General features: G+C 51.9%; 2 protein-coding genes across 6 annotated transcripts in view; one reads left to right on the top strand and one right to left on the bottom strand.

Moving 5' to 3' along the window:
- The first annotated feature begins 330 nt into the window (after positions 1 to 330).
- SNORC (secondary ossification center associated regulator of chondrocyte maturation) lies at positions 331 to 10373 on the top strand. 2 transcript variants are annotated; one of them, XM_040074387.1, is made up of 4 exons: positions 331 to 927; positions 1502 to 1615; positions 9376 to 9561; positions 10243 to 10373. In XM_040074387.1, exons 2-4 carry the CDS (start codon positions 1522 to 1524, stop codon positions 10350 to 10352), a joined length of 390 nt encoding a protein of 129 aa, XP_039930321.1. In that variant the 5' UTR covers positions 331 to 927; positions 1502 to 1521; the 3' UTR covers positions 10353 to 10373. The 2 variants fall into 2 exon arrangements, with proteins under 2 accessions (XP_039930321.1, XP_039930322.1); XM_040074388.1 differs by having other exon boundaries at positions 9379 to 9561.
- Positions 10374 to 10826: 453 nt separating this feature from the next.
- The window catches only part of NGEF (neuronal guanine nucleotide exchange factor), a 47884-nt gene continuing 36484 nt past the window's right edge, over positions 10827 to 22226 (bottom strand). For all 4 annotated transcript variants that reach the window (XM_040074375.2, XM_040074374.2, XM_040074377.1 and 1 more), the window contains 7 exons: positions 21802 to 21876; positions 19823 to 19912; positions 18165 to 18328; positions 16956 to 17111; positions 14603 to 14682; positions 14094 to 14198; positions 10827 to 13475 (listed from right to left, as the gene is read on the bottom strand). In XM_040074375.2, coding sequence (XP_039930309.1) covers positions 13303 to 13475; positions 14094 to 14198; positions 14603 to 14682; positions 16956 to 17111; positions 18165 to 18328; positions 19823 to 19912; positions 21802 to 21876 — 843 coding nt within the window. In that variant the 3' untranslated portion in view covers positions 10827 to 13302. The remainder of the gene's footprint in view (positions 13476 to 14093; positions 14199 to 14602; positions 14683 to 16955; positions 17112 to 18164; positions 18329 to 19822; positions 19913 to 21801; positions 21877 to 22226) is intronic.

A 22226-nucleotide genomic window follows, 5' to 3' on the forward strand; every position in this document is an offset into this window, starting at 1 on the left:
TGGTTTAATATCTTCTCTTTTTAGCATATAAGGTGTGTGGTTCAGAAGTGCTTTCTGGTTTTTTAGTGGTATGATCTAATTTCTGCAAGCTAATTTTGAATTGCTCTACACCATGTTACAAGTATACAAAAGCCTGTTAGTTTTGAGCTCGGCTGGGAAGCAGGAAAGGAGCAACTCCTCAGTTGCTAAATGAAAATGCAGAAATGCAGTCAGGGAAAACATGCAATCATTTGTCAGACCTCGAAGACCTCACTTGGCTCCTGAGAATTTGTAGATAATGGACCGGTGGGGAAGATAAGCTGTTCTTAATACTGAAATACTCTGGTTTCTGTGTTTAGCACGAAGGTAAGGTGGTGGCACGTGCAGATTGTGTGCTCAGGTGACTGCCTTGCCACTTTCTGTGACAAACAGGGCCCTCTTCTGTAGCAAGAGTCATTTGGATCAATAGGAATGGGGAAAAGAGGGGCTCCAAAAAGCAAAGCAATTGCTGCAGAAAAATCTGAACTTTAAGACAAAATCTACTTGTGTCATATTTTCAGAGCATAAAAAAGTGACATTAGGGGTGTTTATGTATTCCTTACGTGACGGGAAACTGTGAAGTATTCATCATCCTATCAGCTCCAAAATACTAACGAAATTTCTTCTGTGACAATCAGCTGGAGTGTTCCTGGTTTTATACACCTCATCCTTTCCCCATTCTTTGTCGCTGGAAATGTGATTTGAAACAAACCTGAGTTTTCTGTCCTGTGAATTGTGACGAGCCCCCGCGGCAGGCAGGGGCAGAGTGGCAGAGGCAGGAGGAGGTGCTGCCTGAGCAGTGGGGATGCGAAGAGGATGCTGGCATTGCCTGCCAAAGGCAACTCTCCTGGAACACTTGGAGACTTTGCCAGCAGTGCTGAGACCACCCATGGCTCCCAGGCCAGCTCTGTAAGTATTCCACCCAGGAACAAGGATGCCATGGAGCCGCTCTGGCTCAGTGTCAGAGCATTTTCGCCTCGGAAGATTGAGGCCCTTGTTCTTTGCTGTCCCCACCCTGCAGTGCTCTGCACCCTGCACATGAGGGAGAGCAGAGCCCTCGAGTGCAGCGGGCTGCTTGGGCTGGGGCTGCGCGGCCCCTGTGGCTCCTCTGTTATTTCCTGCGCCTCGGGACGGCTGGCCCCAGGGAAGGCATTCCAGGAGCATCCTCCTGGCCTCTGGGAAAGGCTCACCAACAACTGCTCATGTGTGCAGTGGCCTGGCAGGGTCCTGATGCCTCTGCTTGGCTGCCTATGGGGTTTTAGGCACAAGTTTGGGAGGGTGGAGCTGCCTTTGGGAGGAGGTGTGCTCCTGGAGCCAGAGCGAGGGAGGCTCTGCTGGGCTTTGCGCTCTCTCTCTGCACAGTTGCTTTTGTGAAGGACTTTTGTTTTTCTTTTTTTTTTTTTTTTTTTTTTTCCTTTTTTACCTGACTGAACAAAATTCTTATTATACCAGTAAAATTTCTGAGCTGTTCTGTGCTTTGAAGAGTTTTAAGGATTCCTGCTGATGCTCTTCCTGAGGAAAGCCATGCCCTACCACAGAGTCCTTCGCCTGGTCCTGCTAACGCTGTGCAGCATCCTGGTCCCTGCTGTGCTGGCAGGTAAGGAGCTTTCTTTGCATTTAAAGCCCCAAAGCACGGGAGATCCTTTACTACACTGCCTCTCTATCTTCTTCCTTCCCTGAAAACATCCCTAAATATGTATTGAATTAGAACTGATTAAGGGAAACTAGCCTTGGTGGCTGCTGGTGAGCAAGGATAAATTTTCAGTGGAGAAAATCCTTTAACTTTTCCTAAGCAGAGCAGCAGTAGCCCTTACGTGAGCATTGGTGGGTGAGGGTCAGTGGACTCATCAATCATGAGACGGAAAAGCTCTCAGCAGCTGATGGGGCAGGCTGTTCCTCAGCTTTTAATGGCAGGAAGAAGTTACAGTTATGGAAAGAAACGTTTTTCTTTGGCTAAAGCATGTGTGCCAGTTCCTGGTTCCTTCTGGACTCTCTACTACAGCAGAGCACAACAGCTGCTTGAGGCAGAACTAGGGAAGTATGAAAACCTCAGTCCAAAGCCAAGGTGTGCATCCTTCTGGGGTCGCTCTGGAGCTGGGGCACCAGGGCAGTGCTGGAAATGTGCCTGACTCTGACTTGTGTTCAGTGAGGTGCTGATAAGAAGAATGGAAGAGATGCCTGTTGCGTAAGGGACCATTTTTCTGGGCTTTGTTACTCATTTCAGCTTTATCTGCTCTTGCCTTCAGCAGAACTGTGCTGGCTGCAGGGAGCCGAGGGCACAGGCAGCTTCAAAGGCTGCAGGTCTGAGGTGGGTTTTACAGCTGGGAAAAACTGACTTCCAAAGCCACTGCACTGATGGACTCCAAGCATACAGGTGCAAACCCTAATGGGGAGTTGCTTCCCCCAAAGCCTTCCTTGCAGTGGAGGCGAGGCTGAAGAGATGGCTGGGGCTGAGATAACAGGCACAGCATTTGTTTTCCTGAATTCCTGTCCTGCCTTCCAAGACCTGGAGCAATGTTGTTTTGCAGTTCTCTCCCAGTTTCTTCTGAGCATCTTGCCTCGCGTGGAGATCCTGACCAGGTGTCTAGCAGATCAAATTATGGAATTGTTTTTAAAGCAGTTTTCATATGGCATGGGGAACTCACAGCTGCTGGAACATCTGTGGGTAGAGGAGCAGAATTAGTGCAGCTGGTATCTTCTAGGACACCTTCATGCTGGGAAACCTTCAGAGTAACTAAAATGAGCACTAGAAAGTGGGTACTTTCCTTCTCAAACTATTAACTTTTTTTGTACAGTGGAACGTTAATCATTTTAGCACAGTTTCAGTTTGTGCCTTGTTCTTACTCTCAGAAGTGCCATGTTCTTTCCCCATGCCAGGTAAGGTCTTTTCTTAATCATTAGCAGTGTTTCACACTGCAGGAAGTGATTGATTTCCAGTGAGAATTCAATCTACCTCCTCTACCAGCTGGGATCACTTCTGTGCTGTTTGGAACTTCCAGTATTTGGTGCATTTGCTGCAGCTTTTCCATGTGCTTTCTCTGGCATTGCAGCTGTGGTTTGTGCATGGTGCTGCTGCCCTGTGTCACTTTGCTCCTGTGACACACTCCCGAGTTTACTTGATCCCGTTACCTTGTGCTCGTGCAGTGAGGCTTGAAGGGCTCTGTACTGGAGAGTGCAACAGTCAGATCTTGGGGTGTAGGAGGGATTTTGTGTTTTCTCTGCAGTGTTTCAGAGACTTAAGGCCTCTAACAGGTTGTTCCCTGCTCCCCTGGAGAGGACAGGAGGGGAACCAGCCTGGACAGCAAGGCATCCCAGGAGCAGAATGATTCTCTGCTGCATTAGACATGGGGAGCTCCTGCCCCCAGTACAGGTGCTCTGAGGAACAGTGGAACTTTTTCTGCCTTTTACTCCATTAGGAAAGGAAATTTCAGGCCTGGTGCAGACAAAGAAGGGAAGGGCACACAGACAGCCCTGTGGTCTCAGCACATACACTCACAGCCCTGCCTTTCTGTAAACAAGTTTACTTAGGATCCATCAGAACCGCAGCTCTGCCTTGCTGCACACGGGAGCTGCTGGCCTTGCCCGCCACAGGCTGCCCTTTGTGCTGCTGCTGAAGGCCTCCTTTCAGCCCTGCCCTGGCCCTGTGCCTGCCGTGGCCACCTGGGGCTGGACAGCCCCTTGCTGGCCTCAGAGTTCACCAGCCCCTGCCCTTTCGCCGCAGCACCTCTGACTCCCCAGCAGAGCCCTGCAGGGTGAGCGGGAGTGCTGTGCCTCGGAGAGGGCTGCAGCTGGTGCTGGTCGTGCAGACCCCATGTCCTGCATGAGTCTCCTCTCCGTGTTGGCTGCTTGCCCAGCTGGTTTCATTGCCTGGACAGTGCAGTCAGGGCTCTGTGACTGTTGAAAGTGTGGATTTCTCCAAGTTACTGAGCTGTTTCCAACATCGTATTTGTCAAAGATGGGGAAGCAGCCAAGCACATCTTTAACCCTTTTTGTCCACATCATCTGGGTGCAACAGGAAATGGCTACCTCAAGGATCTGTGGCAAACCTAAGCCTTCTCCACCTCTTTCTTCAAACCCAAGTGGCACGTAGGCGTAGAGCACAGGAGGATTGTGAAGAGCTGATTATTTTTTTCCTATCAGCAAACCCAGTTTCAATTCCTATAAGGGATTCAAAGCTCCAAGTGAGGTGGAAGTTAGTACAAAGCCCTCTCAAAGGCATTGATTTCTGAATCGTGTATATTTTGTATTTAAACCCACATGTGGGCTCATGAGCTTGTTTTGAGCTAATGTGGAAATGTTTTACTGCAGTAGCACATCAGAATGAGTCTGGGGGGTAAAAAGCAGCAGAGCACACGCACTAAAGGAAAACACACAGGAAAACACCTTGACCAAGGACATCTTTCTGTAGTAGCTTGTGTGTCTTTGTTTTCAGCTACAGGAGAATAAAAGATTATTAGGAAAATTTTTAAAGCTTAAGTATTAGAACATGGATAGCAGTAAATGGGTTTTGTTTGGCAAATGTCAGGAAAAGATGTTGTTCCAACAGATCTGTCCAGACTTAAATCAGGACTTTGTAAGCCATTACTCAACCTTGCTCTGCTCCAACATTCCTTATAAATTTCTGATGCTGGTATTGACTCCGGAATAAGGAGCTAGGTTGGAGGTGGAGAGTGAGGATGATGAGGTGCTGAAGTCAGCTTGTGTGAAGAAGGCAGTTGGCCACTGGCAAGTAACCTCCAGGGACAATGATGTGATGTGGCAACATCTGCCTGCCTTAAGGTCTTGCAGTTGGCCTCTGGGGAGGGTCTGGTTCCTTCAGATTTGGTTGGCTTCCCCTGGGGCTGTCACTTGCAGAGACACTTCAGCCTTACCTGTCAGTCACTGAGTACCTGGGGTACTGGCTACCACGTCACTGTGCCTGCCTCACCTTCCTCTTTCTGAGCTTGGGAACAGCAGTTTTGCCATCATCCCCCTAGATCTCTCTACAGCCCATGTGAGTGGAGTTCCACTGGCCACTGCACCACTTGGAAAACTTATCTTGTATTTCCTTATAACTAATATTTTCTTCCCATTTCCTCACCTCAGTTATAACTAACCTGTGCTGGGGAGAGGGAGAAGACAGTGCAGCAAGGAGTATTCCCTAAAATCAGAAAATTTGCAGTGTTAACATGTGGGAAGGAAGAACTGCCATCTTCCACCTGGCCTCCTGCAAAACGCTCTAATAATTTTAGTCCATTTTGTCCAGTTCCATCTCCAGTAAAATGCCAGTAAGATTATTGCATGCTGTTCTCCTAAGTGTTCTCCAACTGTATTTCTCATGAAAAGACTTCTACTGTTAGTCTGAAAGCAACAGTTGCCCTCAGCTTGTGCTTCAGTGCTGAAACTGAGCTAATGCTGGGGAAGAGCTCATTTGTGCCAGGGCCTGGAGGCTTCCCTCCATCTGGAACAGCTGGCACTGGGGCACGGAGCCTTGGCAGTGGTGGGACACTGATGTGCCTCAGCAGCCTGGCTGCCCCTCCGTGTGCCCCAGCTGCCCCTGCCAAGTCCCTCCAGGGCAAGCAAACCGTGTGAGTGCACCACAGGAGTTTAGGTGTAGGGCTGGTCCTGAGACTGATGGCAGCACAGATAATGCATGGCTTTCTCCCAGATGTTAAACATCTGCTCTTGTGGTGGAATTTTGAGCTTGTTTCTTGCTAGTTCTTATGTTCTACAAAGTTCTTGGGTGAACAGGAAAGCTGTGCATTACCTTACACTCGATAATTAGTTTCCAGCTCTTGGCTGCACTCCCTCCCTGGAGATGGCAGTGTGTTTGGGTGTTTTTACAAGTTAACAATGCTGTTTCTTGCCCCATGGCCATGGAGCATCCCATCAATTTGCCCTTGGGAAGGGCTGCCTCTGGCTCCAGAGCTGTTGCTGAGGCATTTGTTGAGGTTCACAGGCCATGTCCTCCTTGTCACAGTCAGAATGTGATGGAGGGGGTGGGAAGGCCTGGCCACTCTGGTGCTGCTTTCTCTGTAGACCACGTTTAGATCCTGCTCTCCTGCTCATGCACAGAGAAACTGAGCCTGGGAGGAGCAGGACTTGTGGTGGTCGCCCAAAACAGCAGCAGAGCAGAGAACTAAGCCTCCTGAACTGAGTCCCCTGCCTGTACACAGAATCTCTCCAGATTCCAACAGGTGACTGAAAAGGCCCTGGTGTCTCACTTGGAGACATGAGTCCTTACTGACAGTGTACATGCATTGGGGCTTGGTACCTGACACAAACTCTGTCCTTCCCATCACCTTCCTTGCTTTTACCAGGGGACTGAAATGGGATTGTGGCATTTGATGTGGGTCCATGAGAGATCTGCCACTCCCAGGCAGTGGCAGTGTGGCTGGCACTCATTGGGACTGTCAGAGAGGCAGGTATGAAACCTCTGCTTGTTAAAGAAACCTGCTGGATGCATGGGGATAGCTGGATGGGTGCTTGGGCTTCTCAGCTGGCAGGAGTGGAGGCATATGAGGACATGAGCTTTTAGTTTAGGACAGAAAATCAAAGGAGAGACATGGAGGTTATGAGCAGACTTTCTCCCAGGCTGCAGCAACGGGCTCTGGAGGATCCTGACTCTCGTTTGGTGTTCCCCCACCCTGTGTGCCCATGGCAGTGCCCTTGGCACCTGCTCCAGCAGCACTGAGGGGCAGGAGCTGAGAAGGGGACCAGCGTGGAGCCCTGGCTGCTGGGGAGGCTCGGCTGGGGTACTTCATTCAATGTGTGTGCAGGAATCCGCTGCTGCCTCTGAGCTCACAACTGTTCCTGAGGCACCAGACCCGACTGAAAGGGGTTGTGTTTCCCTGGGCTGAAGTGCCAGTAGGGTAAAACCACAAGAACTCGGGACAGCAAATGCATGTTAAGCACATTCTGCCCTTTCTGTGTGGGCAAACTGAAAGTGTGTGTCAGTTGGATGAAGGGAGTTAGCAAATACATATCCAGCAGCCATCCAAATTTTTAAAAATCGTGGAGATCATAAACAAATTAGACTGTTTTCTCTGTATTTGGCTATCAAAAATAAGCTCTGTGTCCTGCTTAAAGAGAGCTGCCAGAAATTTTGCAGGAGTTAGATGCACTGAGAACAGGAGAGGCTTCCTGGCACCTCTGGGTTTGGTGGCACCTGTGGCACCTTTGCACTGTGGTTGGAAGGGATAGTGCTCCCTCCTCATCCCTTTGAGAGCAGGGATTGGGAAGACCCAGCCCAGGTCATGCAGTCCCTGGATGGTGCCTGCATCTGTCACAGATCAACTGAGCTAACACCAGTCCCTGGTTACACACAAGGCATACACAGCTCGGGAGAACAAAAACATTCTGGGGAAAGGCAGCAGCACTGTCCTCCCAGCACTGTGTTCCTCTGCCAGGTGGGGACAGTGGCAGTCTTGGTCCTGGGGGTGTTGACAGAGTCAGGGAGGTCACGGCTGGAGTGTGGCTTTTCTGTGTGCAGTTTCTCCCTTATAAAAGCAGCCTGGGACCAGAGCTTCCAGAGCATTCTGTATGTTTGGTCTGTTCCTAAACAGCTTCCCCATGCCACTGTTGCCAGCTAAATAGCCCAGCTCTGCTTGGTTCTCTCCTGCATTAACTACATTTGTTCACTGAATTCTGTATTTCCTCCTGTTCCATTCTCTGGCAGTGAAATCACAGGATTTAAAGGAGAGAGGCCAGCTGGAAATGGCACTTTGTGGAAGAGCCACGGGATGGGATGAGTCTTCAGCTCTGCTGGTTTGTTTTGCAGCACAAGTTGGGAAGGGCCCTGCAAAGGCTCAGGTGGGGAGATCTTGTGGAACACAAACCTCTGTGTGCTTGTACAGGGGAGCTGAGATTCCACCTCTAGGGCAGAGACCAGGGATGTACCAGGTGTGTGAGGACTCGGTGTTCCTTGCTACACCCAGCTTTAGCTGGGTTCCTGCCTGGGTCTAACTGGCACAGGCTGCCCATTGGGGACTCACTTGTCTCAGTCAATGCTCATTGAGTCAGGTTTGAAGCCATCTCGCTCCCCTGTAGCTTTTCTGCCTGTAGAAAGAGCGTTCAAAACTAGTCTAGAACTTCCCAAGATTGTGGGCAGCCTGGAATAGCTCTGGGGATGGTGAGAGCTACTCTTTGATGTAAGCCCTGCAGTAAGTTCTCAGCAGGTTTGTACTGGCAGGAAAAGTGAGTGTTTTGGCCCTCCTGCAGGGAGGGATCTTAAGGGAGAACAAAGTGTTGTGCAGCCCATTAATGAGGATTTTTTGCTCTCCTGCAGCACCTTCTGTCCACAGGAGGCAAGGAGGGCTCCAAGCACTTTAAGCTGGTGCTGGCACTGCCAGGATGTGCTGCTGCCATCTCTCTTCTTGGTCTACAGAGAGCCTGGGACAAGTCTTCAAGTGCCCCTGCTACACCAAGGTTCACATGCCACAGTTAGGGTGCCTGGGGACACCTCTGTGCATTACCCCAGGGAACCTGGGCTGCTTCCTCCAGCTCTTGACTGTTTCCCAGTCCTGATAACCATTGTGTCAGTTCAGGTGGCCCTGGCAGTGAATGTTGTTCGTTTTTCTCCCCCCTGCTTTTTTCCCCATCCCAGTGCAACATTCCCAGTGGTTTCAGCAGGGAGCTGTGGAATGTCTCGTGCTCCTGCCAGAGCCCACCTGAACAAGGCTGGGCATTGACAGGGAGCACTCAGTGAGCCACACACAGGGAGGGCTCTCTGGCTTGGTGTCTGACCCACGGCAGGAAGGAATAACAGGAGACGAGTGGTAACATTAAACAGAACCCGGCCTGGCTTTCATCTCCCCGCTATGGCGGGGGGTGCAGCACGGGGATCTTGAGGCTCTGGGGTCCTGTCTGGGGGAGCTGAGTCCTGTGCTGTGCCAGCACCTCCAGCATCCTACACAGCACGAGTTGGTGGTGCAGGACAGAAGGGCCCTGAGATGCTGTGAATTTGGCCAGCACAGGTGGCCCTGTGGCCTCTGCCTGTTGGCAGTGTGCCGGCCCTTCCCAGCCCAGTCCCAAGGGCATCCATGAGCAAACCAGCGGTGCGTGTTCATGCGGGGCCTGTTAGTGCGTGAGCAGAGGTTGCAGGGTGTCGGGCATTCTGTGTTGGCCCGCGTGCGCTGTGTGTACGCCAGGATGCCACAAAGCGTTGCCTCCGGCTGCTCTGGGTGTGGCTGTTCAGCAGAGGTGCTGTCCCCTCGGAGGAGGGCTCTGCCATACCGGCGTTCTCAGCCCTCAGCTCACCCTTCATCCGCCCCGGGGGCACCTGGCTGGCAGCTGAAGCCCAGGGCCCTGCTGAGCTGCGGTTGTCATTAGCGGCCTGACCGGGCCCCCCATGCCCCTGGGCGCTTGTCTTCCTTCCAGCAGAGTACCCGCAGGACCCGGTCCCCACCCTCTGGAACGAGCCGCCCGAGCTGCCCTCCGGAGCCGGTCCCTTGGACGCTGCCACCGGCACCGCCCGGCTGTCGGACGCCACTGCCTTCCCCCCGTACACCTCGGAGCAGGAGCCCGAGGACACCACGCACCTGCACCGGCTGGACGCCGGGGACGGTGAGTGGTGCGAGAAGGACGGACCGCCCGCGGCTCGATCCCGCAGCAGCCTGGGATGTCCTCAGGGTGGATTTGCTCCCTGTGGGCCTGGCCCCTCCCGGGAAGGGTTAAAGCCACGCTGCTGGGGAAGGGGAGGGTTGCTTTTATTGCCTGCTCGTGGAAACTTCCCTGCTGAAAAGCCTCTGCTGCAGAGCTCTTGCCAGCCCCAAGATGGCTCCAAGACCTTTCTTCCTACCCCATGACCTGGCCTGAAAAGAAAACTGCCCCGAGTGCGGGTAGGGCTGTCCAGGACTGAGTGTGCCGGGAGCCCCCTCAACAGGGAGCATGAGTGCCTTTCCTGGCTCGTGGCTCCTGACTGACAGCAAGCACCAGCTGAGTGTGGTGCTGCCACAAGCAAAGCAGCTCTCCCGGGGTGTTAGCGGGAAAGCTGGGCACCACCGACCCACCTTGTGGCAGCTGTCCTTGTCACTGGGAGCTGGCTGAGGTGGTGCCCAAAGGTGCACAGGCCACACCTGGGCTGCATGAGGACATGGGCCATGGCCGGTGCAGGGAGCTCCTCCGGGATGGGAGTGTGGCCTGATGCCTGGGGACATGCTGGGTGTGGGGTGATCCTTGCAGCCTTTCCCGTCTGGGCCCCGCTGCCTCTGCTGACCTCTCCTGCCTTTTTCTCTCTCCCTGCAGGCTCACTGGGGCCCGGAGCTATTGGTGCCATTGTCATCGCCTCCCTCCTGGGTACGTCTGTGCTTGTGGCCTTGGTCGTCATCACACTGAGAAAGTTCTCAGCCTCCTGAACTCAATAAAAGATTTTTCTGTTACACAACCAGCCTGTCTCCAGCCCTCAACTGCTCCTGAACTGTCTGCCTGGGGCCCTGGGAGAAATGGTGCCACAGATACAGGAAAAGCACTGCTGGCCCCATGCTGGGCAGCCAGGCTGTACCGAGTGCTCGTTGCCCTTGGGGTGTGTCGTGTATCTCCTGGGTGACACAGACCTGGCAGGGCCTGTCAACCCCACTCTGAAGGAACCTGTGGCAGTGTGTGGCTTTGAGCTGGGAGCTCAAAAGGGCTCTTCTGGGTCTGGTCTGGGTGATGGTAACAGTGCTGGGCATCACCCTGCACCGCTTTCCTAGGGAAGGGTTCTTCATGGGTGTAAGCCGCCCAAGTTCACGTGCAACCCCATTTTTACCCACTGCATTTGGGCCAGTTGCACTGGAGGAGTCTGGGGAGGAGACAAGTGATCAGTCCAGGGGAGGAAGGAGACACAAAAGTGTTTTGGTGCTGGCTTGCTCAGCTACATTTTATCACACGGAAAAACGAGACAACAAGAAGTTCCCCTCAGTTCGCTGAGGCAGTCTGGCGAGGGCTGGGGGGCTTCAGCCCGTGCCTGTGGGCCCCAGGCCTGGCCCTGTACAACACTGGAGACCACTGAGATGGAGGCGTGCAGGGATGGGTCTGAGGAAATAACACTGGATGCTGTTCGGCGCTGGAAAATGGCACAGCCTGTGCCTGGCATCTGGAGTCCTGTGGAATCGCAGCAGAGCAGGAGGGGCTGGAGCAATCCCAGGGCTTGGTGGTGAGTGATGGGACAGGGCACTGCAACACTGAGCCCCTCTCCCTGGAGAAGTGCAGTGAGGAGCTGGCATCCTGGCACTGGGGAACTGGTGAGACAGCTGATGGGCAAGGGAGCATTTCTGTGCTCTGAGAAACAGGCCCGGCAGGCACGTGTGGCTGCAGGCCCTGCCCTGGACTCGGCTGCTGAGCTGAATGATGTGAGATGTGGCGATTTCGCAGGTAATTTTAAGGAATTCCAAGAGCTGGAGCTCCTCTGGGGTTTGCACTAGTTAATTTGTGGCTGTTGCAAGGTTTGGATCCTGAGCTGGATGTTTGGTTGTCTCAGAAAGCTGACTGTGGGGTGCTGCTGGAGGGACCTGGGTTGGGTGTCCCCATTAAATCTGCCCAATGCACCAAACTGGAGGCTCCAAGTCCTTCCTGGCCCAGCTCCGGGGCTGGGCAGTGACTGGTGACTGAGAACTACTGGTTAGTAAGAACTCCCCACAGCTGGCCAAGGCAGCACAGCCCTGCTGGCTGTTGTCCCATGCTAATGTGATGGCACTGATACGGGCCTGAGTGAAGAATGCCTTCTCTTCCCCTTCAATGCTGTGGCTCCCACCACTTGGATCCTGGGAGCTGGCTCTGGGCTGGCTGTCCTAGGGCTGTGGTGTCAGTAGGGACAGCCCTGGAACCCATCTCAGGTGTGTTCGGCCTCACACTGCACATCCCATGTGCTCCAAAGAGCAGTTCCGTAGCCTCCCTTCACAGCTTCCGCCTGTCCTGCTTTCTCCTCAGGTTCCTGCTGGCATGGCTGTGCTCCTCCCCTCCATGCCCATGGCTGCTGCATGGCTCCATCTGCAGCTGCTCTCTGTCCCCTTTCTGAGCACAACCGTGGCACGGCCAGAGCATACATCAGCACAGGCTGCGATGCCGGGAAGACAGGAGTTCTTTGCCATGTTGCAGAAAAGTGCCAAAATAATTGATTTTCCTAATGGACGCTGGCCAGAGCTTGGGCCCAGCTTGTGGCTGGGAGGCCCTCAGCCACGTGTGGGACTGCTGAACAAGGGGTGGCTGCCATGGCTCTGTCCCCCACGCTGCTCTCAGTGCTGTGCCCGGGGCTTCATGCGTTGCTCAGTGCCACAGCTGGAAAGGGTGATGGGCTGGCTCTGCAGGCCACAGGACTTGCATATATACACAGAGGTGAGCCTGTACAGGGGTGCTGATGGGGGTGGGTTACGAGCATGCAGGCAGCGGATGCTGGGCCTCCCAGGGCAGCAGCTCCCACGTAAGGTCCCTCCCCTGCTGTGGCTGCTGGTGCTCCCGTGGTGTGCAAGACGGTGCTGGCACAGCCACCTCTGCTCTGGCCTCGGCAGCAGGGAGTAGCAAAGACCGCAAGTGCACGATCAGCCAGGAAAGGCCATGATGCGGGGGTTCTGCAGTGGCCCTGCAGAAGGAAGGGAGGCGGGCGGTGGAAGAGGGGGCTGAACCATGGGACAGGGCCCAGATGCGCTTCGAGGTTGTCAGGCAGGCAGAGATGTGGGTCAGGGCCGGCAAGGCTGGGCTGCTGCTGGAGAAGAACCGGGTGGGGAGCACTGTGGATCATTTGACTGGAAGCAGATCGAGGGTCTGCCTGTGGGAATGAGCCCAGCAGCTTCACAGCAGGACCTAGGGTGGTGGAGTTGCTGGGGCTCATCCCAGCCTGTTGCCGATAAGCTCTGAGAAACAGTTCAGACTGTTGCTTGACCTCAGTTCTCGCTGTGAGATGCTGGGTTCAGAGCACTCCAGACTCGGAAGGTAGCGATGAGGTGTTAGCGCTTAAACCAGGTGATATTAATTGCTCAGTGATGTTTGTGCCACTGCCTTTCCCAAGCAGCCTGAGCCAGCCGCAGCCAGCACGTGGCTCATCTGGCCTGCACCCGGTGGCCTTCAGGCAGTGCCTGTTGAGCTTGTGCTCTTTGGGGCTTTACAGAACACTTGGAAAAGGGTTATTTTACAGTTTAAAGCTCTGATCTCCAGGAAAGGACCCGTACTTCCGGGGGACCGAGGAATGACAGTCTGTTTGTTCATGGGTGTGTGTGCCTTGTCCAGTGCACCAGGTCCCCCACAGTGTCCCACAGTTGCCACCTCCTCCCAGCTGGCAGCCTCTGTCTTCTGCCTCTCTGAGGCACTCCAGATGCTTGGGGATGCTGGTGCTCATTGGCGGTTTCTGCTGCCCAGTTTCCTTCTCTGACTGTCGTCTGACTTGTGCACCCGGAAACACTCCTTCAGGTTCTGGGCTCGGATTTTGGGGTTCAGGATCTCCTCCCCCATAGAACTGGGGAACCAGCCCCTCTCCTGGTCATGAAGACGTTCTCCAAATATCCATCCTGAGCATAGAAAGACAGGTGTAATGGGGAAAGACTGGCACTTGCTCCTGTGCTGGGACAGTAGTGCTGGAAAGAGCCATTAGAGCTGGCAGAGCTTTCTGGAAGTTACTCAGAGGCCTGTGCTGGAGCAGACCCAGGCTGTCCATCCAGCAAGGAGGCCTGCTCACAGGAGCAGTGTTGTGTGAGGACAAATGACTCAAGGGATACCAGCAGAAAGCGGCACTGCTGCCACCAAGTGCCCTCTGCTGCCCCTGGAGCCACAGGAGTGGCTCCCAGCAGACACCCAATGTGACTGAGACCACCAGCTACAAAAGTACCCCAGAGAGCAGGACCACGTGGCTGTGAACCATCATGAAGGTAAGAATAGCACTGGGTTATATCTGGGGTGGCTGTGCTAACTTTACCATGGCCCACAGCTGGTGCTGGGAGGCTGTGCCAGTATTGCCACAACTTAGGCAACCTGGATTGGCTCTTAGGAGAAGGCAGTAACTTCCTTCTCTGGCTGTGATGCTGAGCCAGAGTCTCTCCCTGGCTGGAGGGATAAACTCACAGCTGCCTGCCTGCAGCAAAGCCCATCCTCCCACAGACTCCCAGCCCATGCTCATCCTGTCCCCTTACCATCATCTGTCTTGTCCAGGATGTTGAGGACATCAGCCAGTTCTAAGGAGAGCTCATCAGGCTGCTGGGCCACGTACGGGTGGACACACTGGATCTGTGGGCAGTCTGCCAAGGAACAGGGCAAGAGTGAGTGATGGACTGGGATGGAGCCCCTTGAAGAACAGCATAGCTTGGGTGGCTGGAGCCCCATGAGCTCTGCACCTCTGGGGAAGCCACAGGTACTGGGGAAGCAACTCTTGGGAAGGGATCTGGGTTCACGTCACCACCACAGTGCCAGCCATGAGCAGCCTGGATGGGAGGGAGAGTGCTGGTGCAGCCCAGCCCAGGCTGGACGGGTTCAGGTCAGGCCCAAAGACAAGCAGGCATTGATGGTGGAAAAGGAGGGGAGCCCAGGGCGGGGGTTCAGCTTTGACACAAGTCCCAGATATGTGGCTGCACTGAGATCAGGCAGAGTAAGGTGCCCTGTGGTAGGGGTGAAGAGCTCCCAGCCCCCATGCTGTGTCTCTTACCAACAAGTCTGGATGTAAATGAAACAAATTTAGTCCTCCGGTTTGGGGCTAGTGAAATCATCCAGCGTTTCATTTCACTCCTGGATAGAGGAGACAAACCAAGGCTGTGAACATGAAAGAGTTGTAGGGGCCCAAGTTCTCCTGCCCAGCCAGTTCTGGACTTCATATTCCTCCTTCCAGCCTGTTCCTGCCTGCCCCTCCAGGGTCCTGGGTTCAGTGGTGATGCTGAGCCCCACTGCTGCACACCTCGGTTGGGATGTCACACGTGACACGGTGCTCCGGGCCCTGCTCACAGCCCTGGCTGAGCCCCACCGGCAGCACGGTCCCTCTCTGGGGTGGGTCCCTCTGCTAGCATTGCTGCCCAGAGCCAGCAGAAAGGTGGGGGGCCTGGCATTCTCTGACAAGTAACAAGCAAAGGCAGCTCCTGGCTGGGCTGGTCAACTGGAGCAGTTTTTTCCAGGAGATAAGCAGTTGTAGGAACCATTCATTCCCATAACTGCTGTTTAGGAACTTTTAAAGGGCAGACCTGATTAATACCCTTGCAGAAGAGCACTGCAGCACACCAAAGGTACCGCTTGCATGGCAACAAGACCCACGTGAACAGCACGCTGAAAAACCTGGACCTGCATTTGGGAGGGTGAAGATCCCACACATGCTGGAGAAGTCCCAAGCCTGGCTCTCCTGTGGCTTCCCTCTGCCCCATGAGGAAATGGGGCAGTTCACCTTCACAAGCTCCAGCTCCTGCCTGGAGGACCAGCTGTGCTTCCAGCTGCCAGAGAGCCAGCTTTTTCTGCCTGGTCAGGTGGTTTTAAAGCCTGAGCTTGACACACATGAAAAGCCATGGGAGTGTCTTCAGGGAGGAGAGGGGCCTAAAAGGGGAATGTAAAGGACAGGTACTGGCAGGTTGATCTGTGGAGCTGGGAATACTTTATACTTCAGGTATGAAGAACAATGCCAAGGACCAGTAGAAACACCTACAGGTCACACCATATGAAGACACATGGGGATGAGAGCATTGTGCACAGAGGAGCTATAACATGTAGAGGTCAAATCCAGAGTGTTGCCATGCTTGTGACCCTGTCTGCATGCTGGCCCTGCACACAGATCCTTGCAGGGCTCCATGGATCCACCCACAGCGCCCAGCTCCTCTCAGTCTGCTGGGAGCCCACCCCCACTCCAGTTCTATCAGTGCAACCTGTTGTGTCCAAATAAAGTGTCAGCTCCTGGCAGAGCCCAGCTAGGGCACGAGCTGGTCATTATTGCCTGATGCAAGAGCTGCAAGAGCTGTAGAACAGACACAGAAGTCTCTGTTTGGCACCCACTTATCTCTTCTAACTCTAGTTTTTTCAGTCTGTGCCTGGTACTGTTTCCATCATTCCTGAATCTCTGAAACAGCAGCTTTCAGCAGTGGATATGTCACATTTCAGTGCTCAAGACCTGCTGGCAAGCCATGTTCTGGATCACATACCTGCTGTGGCCACTTAGAAGATGGGACAGGATGCAGAGGATGGACCTGCAACTGCCTCCCCTGAGCTGAGCAAATCCTGGCCTGGTTTATCGTTTGCTGCACAGCCGAGCCTCACAGACGTCACACGTGCGCTTGCCCTGCATAGTGTGACTGACATCTCTATTTTCAGTGCAGCAGGGCTGCAGCCATATGTCTGGGGAGAAGGTGCAGCTGCTCACTCTACTGGGGGCTCGTTGTCCCGATGCTGATGCTGCAGTGGTGGTGGGGGTCAGGGTGCAAGCCCCGGGCTGGTGTTCATTTAGGAATATGGATGACGAGCACCAGCCGACTGACAGCACGTAACATCGACCTGGGGATGTGCTTTGTTTCTAGAAGCTGTTTGTCTGGTGGCTAGAAAATGCAGGCCTGGTAAGGCTTGGGTCAGTGAGGAAGCTATCCTCTGTGCTCCAAAACAATTGGGTCAGTCCTAGCACAGCTGAATCATTTGCCCAGCCTGAGCTTGTTGGAGCCTGAAGTGAAAAATCAGTGAGCCAGAAAACTGGTATCCAGGGAGACAAGGAGGCCCTGAGCAGCAGAAGGGCTGCACAAGATTGGCACTGGCTGTGGAGACACAGAGGAAGCAGCCTTTTCTCCCACCTTCACCCACAAGCAGAAGACACTTTGCTCTACAGGGCTGGTCAGGCACAATCATGATCCTTGTGAGTCAGTGGAGCCATTGGAGTGTGTCAGTGTGTATCCTGCTTGGTTTTACTTTCTGAATGTGCTGCAGGCTGTAAATCAGCTGGAGCCCAGTGCCTGGGCTGATTTTTGACCTCTCTGTCCCAGAACAGGAACTGCCACCACCCCAGATGCCTTAAATAGGAGAGTGGGGTGACTGATACTCACTGGGATGATGCCTTCAGCATGTAGCTGGCCTCCCGGTCATCTGCATTCTCTAGCAGCCTCAAGATGAAGACATTGGCCAAACTCTGCCCCTGATCTTCTAACTCCTCTACCCGAAGAAGCCCTCGGGGAGCAGAATCAAATACTTGGTACTTGTCTCTGGGAAAGGTTAGAGAGGAGATCAGGAAAAACTGTGGTTATTACAGGAGACTTTGACCTCAGCCACCCAGAATGTACTGAGGATGCAGACCAGGAGCTGCTGCATGGCAGGATGAAAAAAGATGTCCTGCTGTGGGAAGGGATGAGTGTGTGGCTATGAAAACCCACTGCAAAGCAAGGAACCCTCTCCACGCTCTGCCCTGGGCATCCCTCATTGCCTGGAACAAGCTGCTTGCTCTGTCTGAGCTCCTCACGTCCGAAACACAGATGGCGCTCCCTCAAAGGGGATTGTGAGGCTTAATTCATTCCTATTTATGAAGTACCTCTGTGTTTTCTGGATACAAGTTGCCACAGAAGCAAAACATTTCCCAGCGTACAGACACTGAGGCGACACGTTCATTAGGAACAGTGGACGGGCAAGATGCTCCCGACCTGTGGGTCTAATTCACACCACAAAGAGCATGCTGTTCTCTGCTGCTGTATTCCACCAGTGTCTGCTTGCACAAGACACAGCCCTCAGCACAACCACATCCTCCCCTCCTGAGGCAGGTTACGTCATGTCAAATATAACCACTGGCCTCAGGTCAAAATTCATACTCCTCCCTGGTTATCTAACTTTCTAGTCGGCTTTCTTAGAGTTTTAAGACTCTAAGTTTAAGTTTAAGACAGCTAGAGCTGTTCTTTTGTCAGTGATGAGTCAAAAATCACTTATTGACAGGAAGACAGGTCTCCATGGTCAGGCCACCAGTCAATATAACTCACTGCCACCCTGCAGCAACTGCTGGGTGCATAGTCACGCTGCTGGCAGATCTGCCCTGGGACCTCTTTAACTCCTGTTGGCCATGATTTTTCATCTGGAGAGAGCTGTGCCACCCATGAAGAGTCAGCTGTGCTCAAAGGCAAGGTGGCTACTGGAGGGAGGTGTACATGTCAGGCCAGATTGCCCTCCCAGTGCCTGAGGGACAGGATGGGGTCACAGCATCAGAGGTTGGATAAACCTGCGGCAATACAACTAATGAAGTAGCCCGTGTACTACCTGAATTTTGCACTCACCCAGGAATTTGCCGGCAAATCACCAGCAGATCATTGAAAAGGAACAGGTAGATTTCTCTGAAGAGTTTCTTGGTGCGAAGTGTTCGTGATGTCTTTGGACCGTTCATTTGCTGCAGCTCCCCCTGCTTCAGCAGCCAGCGGGAGTGAGAGATGATGGGTACAGACTGGAAGGGAGGAAGAGATGGCAAAGTTCAGGAGAGCAGCAAAACCCCATGGCTTCAAGTGCTTACGATGCCGAAAGCACCAAGAGATGCAAAAGGAACCATGATTTGCACTGCAGAGACCAGAGCAGAGCTGCAAGGAGAGGGCAGTGTGCTCTGCCATCAGCACAGTGTGAATGGAGTCGGTCAGGGTACAGCAGGGGCCCGAGGATGCACAGGCATTTAAGGATGGCAATGCTAGAGTGGAAGGTGCTGGAACAAAACAACAGCCTCTCTCTGAGAGACCCCATCACCTGGGCTGAACTTTCCTAAATAGTAAGACTGACTTCCAAAACCTTGGATTTGGCCTTTTGGCTACAAAAAAACCCAAGTCTAAACAGGTTTCCTCTGGTTGGGTCTGTCCCAGTCAGGAGGAGATACTGTCCACACACCTAACACAGCACTTCTGCTGGAGTTTCAACACATGTTGTGCTAAAACCAAGAAGCCCAGAACAGAGCACATCTTGTACTAGAAGAACACTAGACTTCCAAATGACTGAAATATTGAAAAATACTTGTTTAACTGTCACTCTTTCCACTTTCACTCTCAATGCTCATCACATGCATGGTGGCACAATCTTTCTTTTTAACTCCTTGCACTCTTTTCCTCAGAAGAGCCGTACCCATGCCAGTCCTCAAGGCAGATCTGCTCCAGAGATGAACCGGCTCCTGCCTGTCATTACAGCCTCAGCTTTACAAGAGGTGGAGGCAACTGTGTAGCTTCCCTAATCTATTACTGTCCAGTGGTAGCCCTGACACACTGGTAAAGTGCTCTATAAAAATAAATTTTTTGTTTTGTTTTGGTTGTTCAGGTACATAAAAAGATTGCTTGGAAGCTAAACACGATCCTTAAAGTTTGTGAAGCAGACAGACATGAGAAGCATCTCTACACCACTCAAGAAAAGAACTGACAACTTTATGCTCAGCACTGGAATTTCACGGTATGTGTCAACTGAGATCTGATCAGACACCCCTAAATATTGATTTAGTAATTCCCTCATGGAGCTGAAACAGATCAGCAGCAGGTATTTAGAGACAGTACAATGAGACTGAGAACAATGCATTAGTCCTGGAAAGAATTAAAATGGTGGAACAGTCTTTGTTTGGGTATTTTTCAGTTTTTAAGTGTTTTGCTTTGTGGCTTTCATCTACCTTTAACATATTTTGTATGTAAAATAACAGCTGAAAGCTGACCTGAATTTGAAGAGAGGTAAGCGGGAAGAGCCAGACCTGAGTGCTGGAGCAGGAGCACAGTGCACAGGAGAGGTGATGCCAGCACGTCCCACCTGTGTACGTGCACACCACACTGGCCTTGGTGCTACCCCAGCCTCTGCAGCGGGTGTGCGCTGAGCACACACAGAGGTGCTGTGCCTGCAGCAGCCCCTTCAGAGGGGCCCCTTTGGAGGCTGTCTGCAACGTGCAGACAGTGAACCAAAACTGTCCAGCCTGTGCTTATACCTTGATCTTGAATTCTAGCTTCTTCTGGATGCTGATCATCTGCTCTGTTCGGCTCATCTTCCGGACACCTTCGTTACATGCTTTCACCACCTGGGAAAAGAGAGCACAACGGTTTGTCTCTGCTGGCCTTAAGCAGGTAAGTGATGATGGGCAGCATGGAAAGGCCTGACCGAGATTAGGTAAGTGCCCTGCTGTACACAGGAATTGACAAAGCCAAGTTCTTTTATCAGCACTGTGGGTGCACGAAAAAGAGAAAGAGAAAAAAATTCTCAAAACCTGAACAACCAAAAAGGTCCTAAACACCCAGAAAGTATTACAGGTGGAAGCTGACTATCAGAGGACATATGGGACATATTAGGTGGCTGCATTCTGTTACTGAACCGGACAATTTAAAACAGTGCTTCTGGTTGCACAGCAAAAGGAACAGCTTGTTTTCCAGATCCTGACACACCATATATCTCATTTTGATAGGTACATGTGCAGTATCATCTTCAAGGAGAGAATGAAGCCAAACATCTTCTTTTCAAAAATGCAAATGCTGTAGTTCTGCCAAACAGCACTAGATGCCAGGCCTCTGAAATATCCTAGGGAAAGAGCCGTTCATCATACAGAGCCCAGCTGTGTTCTGAGTACAAACTTCTAACCGAAAAACCACAACCAACGTGCAAGCACTACACTGTTACAGGGACCTTAACCTAGATGCCACTGCCTGTTTCATAAGGAGCAACTCTCTTGAGAACTGGCTAGGTAGAAAAATTTACAAGCTCCACTTTGTGCTCTGTTTCTGCTACTCAAAATCTATCACAACATCAGTAACTGAAACTGTGATCAGCTCTTGTCTCTCAAATATGAAGAGAGAAAATAAGCCCATGGAAAAAGTAAACATCAGATGGTCTCTGTTGTGACACCTGGATGTAGCTGGATATTAGGTATCTAATCTTAAACGCTTACAGGTGAGTGTTTAACTGTGCAAAAGAATTAGTGAACTGATCACGTGAGTCACTGATAAATGAATACAAACGCAGCATTTTTCCACCAGCAGCTACAGTCATCTGCATGCTACAGGAACAGCCCTCCTCAGGCTACTGACCAATGGAAAAATAATTGGCTACCAGATGTGTCAAGAGGGATTGTGCAAATATTAACGCAATGCAGAACATCCTTCATTGATAAAGTCCCTGTCTTTAATCCCTAGTGAGCTCCAAGTATACACTCCCTAGGCTGGTTCAGGGCAAATCCAAGAGCCTGTTCTGTTCTAGTGTTTCAGTCAGAAACTGCAGGCCTATCCTCAGGCTGTCTAGCACAGTTTTCAACTTCAGATACTTGTGTTGAACTACAGGAGTCAGGAGATGTTCCAAGTTTCTGACAGAGAAGGGTTGAAACACTGTCCCAGCCCAGGTAGCTGCAGCTGTGTCTAGACCATTCAGATATTATATTATCCTGCCTAGCCATTTCAGGACTAGCCCAGAAGGGAAACATGCCACTGCCTTCCTGGGGTTTTGTACGCATCAGTAACTAGCACAGCTGAACACCACACCTACCTACCAGCTTCAGGGAAGAGGGCTAGTGTACTTCATTAGGAAGCTGTTATTCTAGGTCAGAGGAAGAAGTGTGCTATGTTGGGGGAAACCTGACACAGTTGTACTCTGCACCTAATCACATCTCTCAGTGGGATCCATCGCCTCCATTCTGTGTTCTTGGAGACTCTAAGGGAAAACATTCTTTGCCCTTTCCTATGGCTGAAATATACATCTATTGTTAGCAAGGGATTCGCTGTCCCTGACACCTAAGTGCAAGTAGACTAGTCTGTCTTTCAGGCTTTAGGAAAAGAACCCTCTTGAAACACAGTGACAAGATTCAAAGAAACAGCTTCTGGACAGAATGTAGTCTGCAGGGGATTTTTTCAGGGGAATGTGTGTGTGTGAAATAAGCATGGTGGTTTAGTCTTAATGGACTTGCATTAACCTATTCAAACTTACTGTTTCCAGTTCTTTATGTGCATCCAGGGCAGTGGATTCCCTGTCAGATTTCTCTTCCACTTTCTTCAAAATATTCTGAAGGAGTGAAAAGGCTGTGTTAATGCTGATCCCAATGTGAGAGCACAGAAAGGTCTTTGCTAGCCTACAAATTACTTCTGGCCATCAGTCTAATTACAACACAGGTAACACAGTAGAGTGACTCTCACCTCTTAGTTCCTCTTTCTCACTAAAACCTGTTCCCATCTGGCATTATATCTACGAGAACTATAACAGGTAGATTCTTATTTTATAAAAATAAATGAACGAAAAAGTAGACCTGGCACTAAGAGACAGTGTTATTGGTAATCCCACTGGGATAAGACCATTTGGGACTGAGCTGTTTCCTCATCCCTAGAAGCATGTTCTCCAGCAGTGTTTAGATAAGA

The sequence above is a fragment of the Hirundo rustica genome, chromosome 10 (genome assembly GCF_015227805.2).
Source record: "Hirundo rustica isolate bHirRus1 chromosome 10, bHirRus1.pri.v3, whole genome shotgun sequence".
NCBI classification, from domain to species: domain Eukaryota; kingdom Metazoa; phylum Chordata; class Aves; order Passeriformes; family Hirundinidae; genus Hirundo; species Hirundo rustica.

Bases quoted from the DNA above. Each gene is read 5' to 3' on its own strand.
- SNORC (XM_040074387.1), top strand. From the start codon at position 1,522: ATGCTCTTCCTGAGGAAAGCCATGCCCTACCACAGAGTCCTTCGCCTG. The intron at 1,616-9,375 runs GTAAGGAGCTTT...TCTTCCTTCCAG, and splicing joins GGTCCCTGCTGTGCTGGCAG to CAGAGTACCCGCAGGACCCG. The intron at 9,562-10,242 runs GTGAGTGGTGCG...CTCTCCCTGCAG, and splicing joins CCGGCTGGACGCCGGGGACG to GCTCACTGGGGCCCGGAGCT.